Here is an 8886-nt window from a genome sequence, read left to right as displayed (position 1 = left end):
ACGACACACTCGAGGGGTGGGCCATCTAACCCGAAACAGAGCTCAGCTGCTAGTGGACTTAAACAATCCGAGAGGAAGATTTTTGTCAGGACGAAGCAAACGAGTATTGATTTTGAACGCTCAGATGTTGTTAGCTCTCTTGTTTAACAAACAACACGGCATTTGGGAGAACAATGTTCTTTTCAACGTGAGGTTTGATATACACACCTGCGCCTGAAGACTGTCAAGTAGAAGCGATGGAGCGTGGCCCTGGAAGAAGAAGAAGTGGTTTTAGTAAAAACTAGTGATGGGTTGATGAGGCCTCAGTGTCCACAGCATCCACTGTGTGATGCAAGTAAGAAAGTTATTAGTACTTTTCTAGACCAGGGCCACAAAGCGCTTAAACAATAAAAAAAATACCAAATAAAATAAAAACTTAAAAAGGTCAAGACAACACCGAGACAAACACAAAGAGTCTCAGAAAATCAAGGAAAAGCCTGCACGAATTAAAATGTCTTCTGAACGTTACAACACCCAAACATATTGAGCTACGTTTAAAACATGTTCAGCTGTAGCTTCTTAAAGCTGAGGAGGGGTTAGAGCTTTATTTATTAGGTTTATTTTCGGAGTAATCTGTTGCCTTTTCTGGTTTTTCCGAGTCAAAAACGTATGTATTTTAACAAAGGTACCAACGCTTACTCGTCTTCATTGTTGTCCAAAAAGACACTTTATAAACATAAACATCCAAATACCTCCATACTGCGCGTCTGTAACATCTGTCTTATATTAAAGCCTCGACACGTGAAATTGTTCCGAAAAATACGTAAATAAATTCATATTTTTCAAGTTACTTTATAGAAGATTGCACAATTTATGCTGAGAGTCGGGGATATTCTGTTAAAAAACAATCTTAAATTATAGACGGATTACATTTTTTCGGACAATTTCTTAAGTTGAGGCCTAAGTATGAGCAGTAAGAAAGTATTTGTGTGTGTCTTTTAGGGCGAAGATGAAGACGAGTTGGCGCTTATCATTACATTAACCTGGACATACATTTTTTTACACAAAAAACGTTGATGCAATACACACGTAAATGCATCATCATCATCCATTTGCAAACAAATGAATAAAGAACGCTTCTTTGTTTTCAATCAAAGGTTCAGTCAGGTGTGCCTTCTCTCAGGGATTTAAAAAGATATTTCATGAAAGCGACATGTACAGCCATTGAACAGTGCAAACCTTCTCTGTCTGTTAAATAGTTTTTTCTGAAATGTTTATTACAGTTTAATACAGTTATTGTATAACAAAGATAATCTCCCAGATCTGTAGTGAATCAAAGGTTTTGAAAACTAACATTACATTTATCCACCACCAGCCACCACTGTTTTCTTTTCCATCTTCGGGGATCAATTTGCTGAAATACGACCGCAGATATGAAAGCGCGAGACTCTACTTCTCTCTGGTCAAAAAGAAAAAAAAACATGTCTCCATAGAAACAAACGAAACACCAAAACAAGAGAAAGAGTTGTTAAAATTCTATCACCGGCTTTGTTGAGCGTATGAGTGAATAGAGGGTATGACGGGCCAAGCTGCAGAAAGCTCTTGAGCAAGGCTAAAAACACAATTTTTACTCTCTTCACTGTTGAAGGTAGAGCTTGAGCTTTTAAAAGGAGATGGATTCTTTATTTCCCCTCACAGCGACCTTCTCCCACTCTCACCGCATTCACACTGCAAGGTCGGTTCAAGGTCCAGAATAATTAAATTATTGTTGCTAAGACCCGCTGCTGCTCCCTTTAATAATGTAGAGAGTGTGTGTGTGTGTGTGTGTGTGTGTGTGTGTTGATGGTGAGGAGGGGGGGAAGCTTTATTTGCAGCATGACAGAAAAAAAGAAAATCCAGCAGTATATTCTTCTGGTTCACAGCTTTAATGCCATTTCCAGGACTTCAATCGTAATATGTAACTCAAACAATGCTTTTTTTTTTTAGCTTTTCTATGCCATGTTGATATAATTTGATCAATTTCCGTTCTGGTACGTTTACTTTTTCAACCAACTACTGTTAAATGCGTCTAATGTAGTTGTTTTTAACATTTTCTTTCATCTTCCAGATGGTATGACAATCCAAAAATGGGAGTAAAAAATGTCAAACCAGATTGGTTTTATTGGTTGTTGTTGTTTGGAAGGGGATTACAAAAAAAATAAGGTAATTTGACTTTTTTCTCTCTTTATATTATAATGATTATTCTTAAAGATCATTTGTAGATATAGTTAACATCTTTTAAGTTGGTTCCAGAAAAAAAAAAAACATTTTTCAAGTAAGCAGTAAAAACATCCTAAATTGATCGATTTTCATATTGTATTTTTTCCCATGAATTAAGGGTTTTCTATAACTAAATGGCTTTAAAACAATAATAATAATAATAATAATAATAACAGAGGTAACAAAGTTGATCAAATATCACAATTCAGGAACAAGAAGTAAACACAAAACGACTTTTTTTTTTAATATGCGTTTCCAAGATTAAAGAAAATCAACCCCAATAAACAAATTTCCCTTTTTATGTTTAATAAACGAACTAAACAATCAAATTCTGCTCTTTTAGAACAGGTCAATCGTAACAAAATACAAAAAAAAAAGGATTCTCAAAGAGAAAAATGTAAATGTACAGGGAGAACTGAATTATCGAGCTGTACGTCACACTAAACCTCTGTCTTGAACAATATTCAACGGATTAATCAGTTATAAAACCACATAATCAACTACAAAAGTTAGTAATGTTGCATACAAACAACATTATTTTAATTATAAAACAACGTTCTGCATGAGAAATGATTACAACGGAGGCCTCTTCTCCGTTATACAGCAGCGCCTCCTGCTGGTATGAGGTTTGAGTTGCATCTCAACCATTCAAGAGTCTCAAAAAAAAGAACGACGATGCATGTTAGATATGACCTGTGATATCTTGTATTTCAAGTTGATTTACTGTCAGTGATGGAGAGGTCAACAAATATAGATGGAGCGGCCTCTTGTTTTGCGCATCAGAAAGTAGAAATGTTGTTTTTATTCGAGGCCAAATTCCTCTGTAATAATAACGGTTTAGAATGATTAGTAGAGTCTGTGAGCTACTAAACACACTTAAATATCAAAAAGAAAATATTATTTCGTCCAGCAGTTGATGAGTTTTACATTTTGGTCCCTTAGAATGATAGTGTTTGAAGCAAATATTGTGGCTGCTAGTTTCTTTCAGGATCAACTTTAAAATTCTGGTTCTTACTTTCAGATCTATTCATGGTCAGACTCCTCCTTACATCACTGATCTGATCCAGCCTTACACCCCAGCTCGGGCTCTGAGGTCTGTGGATCAGAATCTACTGATGATTCCATGCACACGGTTCAGAACCAGAGGAGAGAAATCCTTCCAGGCTGTTGCTCCTAAGCTTTGGAATGATCTTCCTCTCTCTTTGCGCTTGATGATCTACTGACTCCTTTAAGAAACATTTGAAGATGTTTTTATTTGTTCAGGATTTTCCTTGATTTTCTGGAACTCCTGTTGTGTTATCAGTTTTATCTTGACCTTTAAAGTATATACTTTACTGAATATTGTTTTGATTCTTTAAGCGCTTTGTGACCCTGGTCTGGAAAAGCGCTACATAAATCAAAAATACTTACTTACCTACTTACTTACTTACATTTAAAGCTTAAGAGCAAACTTTGGTTTGTTTACGGTCAACAAACACCAAAAGCAAAGAATATGTTTTTTATTATGCACCAGACCCTCATTTCTCGCCGTTTCTATGTCACTATATTGTAACTGTAGATCATTTTATTTTGATGACATTAGTTACCAATTACTGGGAAAGAAAGTCAGTCAATCCAAGTTAAGAGGCCGTGGCTCAAAAACTTGTTATGACTTGTTATGCGACAATATTCTATAAAAAGTATTTCCATTTTATTCAACATTCCATAGAAATCTCAAAAAGAAAGTATATTTATGTATTTTTTCAACCAAGTTTTCCAATTAACAATATATATATTTTTAATTTAGCCTTTTCCAAGTGTTGTAATCTCACCTGAGAACTTTGATGCAGCTGTTTCCATTGGGGAGGTTAAAACATGGTGTTGTCGTTGTTCCAGGAAAATCTTATTGACCTCAAACCTGAACTTCCTTTTCACTTTGGCGCGATGGTTCTTGGCGTCGATGAAGGTCATCACGTCGTCTTTGTTGACCGCGGCGATTGGTCTGACCGTCGGGGCTCCAGCAGATGTCGATGTTCTCACCTGAGGAGAAATAAAATTGATCAATAAACCAAACATAATGATGAAGAACACGTCCACCAAAAAAAAAACAATCACCGTTTGTCTTAACTTTTGCAACACACTTGGTTGTGCGTACGTTCCATATGACGAACAGATCTGTGTTGGTTGGATGTAAGTAAGGAAATTATATTTATACAGCACTTTTCAGGGTCATAACGCGCTTAAACAATCAAAACAAAACTCAATAAAATATAAACTTAAAAGATCAAGATAACACTGAGAACAACACAGGAGTCTCAGAAAATCAAAGAAAAGCCTGCACGAATAAAAAACGTCTCGCCAAAATAGACATTGAAGAAATATTTCGTAATAGATCAATATTGGTCAGACAGTGAACCAGACAGTTGCTTTTTTTAAATGTTATGTAAAATATGGTGAAAAACGGGTGATCTCTGTTACATTTTTGCATGAATTTAAAACTAAAAAGGGAACAAATTGAGTAGGACTATTTAACTAAGTTCAACAGTTACAATAGTCCAGGTAAAATGTGTTTTTAACGACATTTTAATTGATTTAAACTCAAATTATTGACATTGACCACCAGTGTTGGTCTGATCAGGTATTAAAGTAGAAATGCAATATTGACTAAATAAGTTTTATTTAAAAAAAAAGTTGTGTTCTAATATACTTCAAAAACAATGTACTAGAGATTAAAAAGAAAAATATAAGTAGAAAAAAAAGGCGACGTATAAAGTTGACGTACAAAACAGAGCTAACGTTAGCATGCTAACTCGACAACTGACCAAACGGTCCTTCTCGAGGATAAACACGCACGCAGTTTTATCGACGGACCCAGAAGCGAGTCAGAAGTGGACTCTGGCCGACATTTCCCGACTTTTGTTGAATTTTCTAAAGTTTTCTTTCATTTCCCGGTAGGACTGCGACGCCATGTTGCCTCAGGTGTATGTCATTAACTTCTCGTGGTGACGTCACAGGCTGTTGCTGGACATCAGTAGAGGTTTGAAATACAATAACACATATAGCAAAAATTGAATTTAAAGGTATATTTAAAGAATTAAATTGATTAAAGGCAAATGATTCATGTGATTTACTGAAATAATTGTTTAGGAACATGTAATTTTGCATTGTTTTTTACGGCGACATTTGCTGAACAACTTTTTCAGTAGAATGATTAACGTCTTTTATATGATTATTTATTTAATGTATTTTTTATGTTGTCTTTAATCGTGAGGTCCATTGTTTGAATCTGGTATGAGCGTACTTATCTCATCTTATCTTATACATGATGACCAATGTATGCATGTCTTTTTTCAATCTTAAATTAAAAAAATTAAAATATAATAAGTGGTCTGTGATATGTGAAAAATCATGTTTATTATATATTTATTTTTTCCTATACTTAGCTATACATTAACAAGAGCACATATGCATACAAAAAACACGTTTTATTATGAAAATGAATGAGTATTTTACATAAAAGCAGGATTTCATTTTCCTGGTTCAAACAGAGACAACTGTTTTCTTAGTTTGACAATAGCGCCGCTTGCTGGCGGGAGATCATTTTGGTCGGTCAGGAGTCGTTTGGCAGTCCGAAGAGTTTGACGGTGCCTGCCTCCCGGTTGTTCTCGTACTTGCTGTCCTTGTCGTCGCAGGCGTAGGCCAGCAGCGGCCTCTTGGGGTGCCAGGCCACCGTGAAGGTCGGGGAGTCGCACTGGACCTCCCACAGTTTCTCCCCTGCAGACACAAGTTCATTTTGTTTGACTTTTCTATTTTAAACCAGGCCTTGGAAATACAGTTCTGAGTGTTTTCTTGGTACATTGAGATAGAATATGAGTCTAGAAAGTGATTTATTAAAAATACTATTCAGAAGGTGTCTCACATTTTTGACTACAAGTCCACTTGACCTCTTAAAAAGCTATGTTTGCTTTAGTTTACTTCAGGAACTGTTTCAAGTTAAACACAGAAGCGCACTAACTTGTAAACACACAGAAAAAAGTCTAAAAGATACAGTTTTCTACAGTTAATATTTAAAATTTAAAATACATTTTAACTAAAATAGTTCAATGATAACAAATGTATTTAATTGTTTTCATGTCATTTTAGAGTTCTTACCATGGTATAGTTTAAAATGTGAGTTAAAAATTGTAATAATGGTTATTAATCTCACCTGTTTCTACTTCTGCGATGTCTATGAAGTGATCTTCAGACGCTGACGCCAACATCTTCCCATCGTGGCTAAAGCTGAGAGTCCTCACAGGCCAGTCCAGTCTAAAGATCAAGATTTAATGAAACATCATCTTCACATATTCATTATAAAAATCATCTTTTTTTTTTAGTTGAAACCCACCGTGAGAAGCAGCGAACGCACACCAGCTCGTCCACGTCCCACAGGCTGACCAGAGCGTCGGCACTTCCTGTGGCAAAGTACTTCCCCGTGGGGTCGAACTTGATGCAGATGCAGTTGGAGGGGTGAGCGTTGATGGACTGGATGGGCTTCAGCTCTGGATAGCTAAAAAAAGAGATGTCCGAGTTAAAACCCGAAGCTGTGAAAACCCATCGCCTGAGTCTCACCTGAGAATGTTGATGCAGCCGTTTCCATTGGTGAGGAAGAACATGTCGTTGTCGTTGTTCCAGGAGATTTCGTTCACCTCGAACTTGAACTGCTCCTCCGCCCTGGAGCGATGGGTCTTGGCGTCGATGAAGGTCACCACGTCGTCTTTGTTGCCCACGGCGATGGTCTGACCGTCGGGGCTCCAGCATATATTGATGTTCTCACCTGCGGGGAGAAGGAAAATTCTAGCAAGCATTTTCTTCAAGAATATACTAACTTTAAGAATATAAGTAATTTCTCTCTGGCTGCATACATATTTATATTTCCTTTCATTCTAGTACATTCTTTGTCACTGCTTCACTCTGTACTTTTGATAATACTTAATAATAATAATATATTTAAGCAAAATAATTTATAATAACCAGTGTGCAAATATACTGGAATGTAAATATTTATTTATACATTTTCATCTATGTATATATATTGAGGTAATTCTTCTACTTGCATATATATTTTCTACGTATAAAGTTCTACCTACCTACCTACCTACTTGTGTATATATTTTCTACGTTTAATTACGTTATTAAAGACATTTTAGACCTTTTACTTTACCCACCGTCTTTTAACTCTGTGAACAAAGTAGCTACAACAAAAAAGCAATTTTCCCTAATGAAGTGATCTGATTTTCATTACATTTATCATGTGTGCACAAAAATACAAACTCCTTTATGATACACCAACAGCCTGAGAATAATTTACTATGTATATTATTGATATACCTGGCTTAAAAAAGTGGTTTCTGATTCTGAACACAGCGGAGTAAAGTCACCTTTTGTGTTAACGGTCGCCGTACACTTGGTTGTGCGTACGTCCCATATGCGGATGGTCTTGTCACCGGACGCCGTGACGAACAGATCTGGGTTGGTTGGATGCCAGCAGAGCTGATCCACGCTGTCACTGTGACCTCTGTAGTTGTTTTCTTTCACCTGGATGAAGAGAGGTAAACAGATGTATTTCAATTTAATCATTTCATTAAATATAGACGGGAAATTTTAGTTACAGACCAAAAAAAAGTCACAATACACTTTCTACTGATATTCTGAGGTCTGTGGATCAGAATCTACTTATGGTTCCACACACATGGTTCAGCACCAGAGGAGAGAAATCTTTTCAGGCTGTTGCTCCTAAGCTTTGGAACAATCTTCCTCTCTCTTTGCGCTTGATGGAGTTTACTGACTCCTTTACGAAACATCTTAAGACGTTTCTATTTGTTCAGACTTTTCCTTGATTTTCTGGAACTCCTTTTGTATTATCAGTTTTATCTTGATCTTTAAAATATATACTTTATTGAATATTGTTTTGATTGTTTAAGCGCTTTGTGACCCTGGTCTGGAAAAGCGCTAAACAAATAAAAATTACTTACTTACTTACTTTAATATAATAATACGAGTAAGCAAAAGCATGTTAAATATATATATATATATATATATATATATATATATAGTTCATATAAAGTATAAATATATATATACATATTTTATTGACAGTAGTTTCAGTAGTATAAAATATAAAGTAAAACGCAAATATGAGACAATCATTCGATACAGTACATCCAAAACAAAGCTAACGCTAGCATGCTAACAGAGCATCGCTCTCACCAAACGGTCCTTCTCCAGGATAAACACGCTCGCCGTTTTATCGAAGGATCCGGAGGCGAGTCTCCTGCCGTCGCAGCTCCACGCCACCGAGTGGACTTTCGCCGCATGAGCGGCGATTTCTCGACTTTTACTGTTATTTCTGAAGCTTTCCTGCATCTCTTGGTAGTACTGCGACGCCATGTTGGTGCCGGTGTAAGTCTCTTCTTCTTCGTATTGGCAACAGCGCCACTTGCTGGTTCGGAGATTACGACCACTTCTTAATAAAACAAAATACATTTGTTTCATGAAATATTTAGCTTAAATTTTGATTCTTATTGTCATCCCCATGCTGTAAATTATTTATATAAATAAAATAATATATATATATTTTCATTTAGTTTTTATGTAATGTCTTTAAGACATTAGTAGTGAATATGTCTG

At 36.0% G+C, this 8886-nt stretch overlaps 1 protein-coding gene across 1 annotated transcript; it reads right to left on the bottom strand.

The window, feature by feature from the left end:
• Positions 1-5687: 5687 nt before the first annotated feature.
• thoc3 (THO complex 3) lies at positions 5688-8652 on the bottom strand. Its single transcript, XM_087799179.1, has 6 exons — positions 8467-8652; positions 7638-7794; positions 6829-7033; positions 6605-6766; positions 6425-6525; positions 5688-5991 (listed from the first exon to the last, which is right to left on the bottom strand). The coding sequence occupies exons 1-6, from the start codon at positions 8644-8646 to the stop codon at positions 5828-5830; spliced, it is 969 nt and encodes a 322-aa protein (XP_087655305.1). The 5' UTR covers positions 8647-8652; the 3' UTR covers positions 5688-5827.
• Positions 8653-8886: the final 234 nt, after the last annotated feature.

This window comes from Callionymus lyra, chromosome 9, assembly GCF_982586985.1.
Source record: "Callionymus lyra chromosome 9, fCalLyr1.hap1.1, whole genome shotgun sequence".
NCBI lineage: Eukaryota > Metazoa > Chordata > Actinopteri > Syngnathiformes > Callionymidae > Callionymus > Callionymus lyra.
Note: the sequence above shows the minus strand (reverse complement) of the source record. Positions and strands in the feature narration are given on the sequence as shown.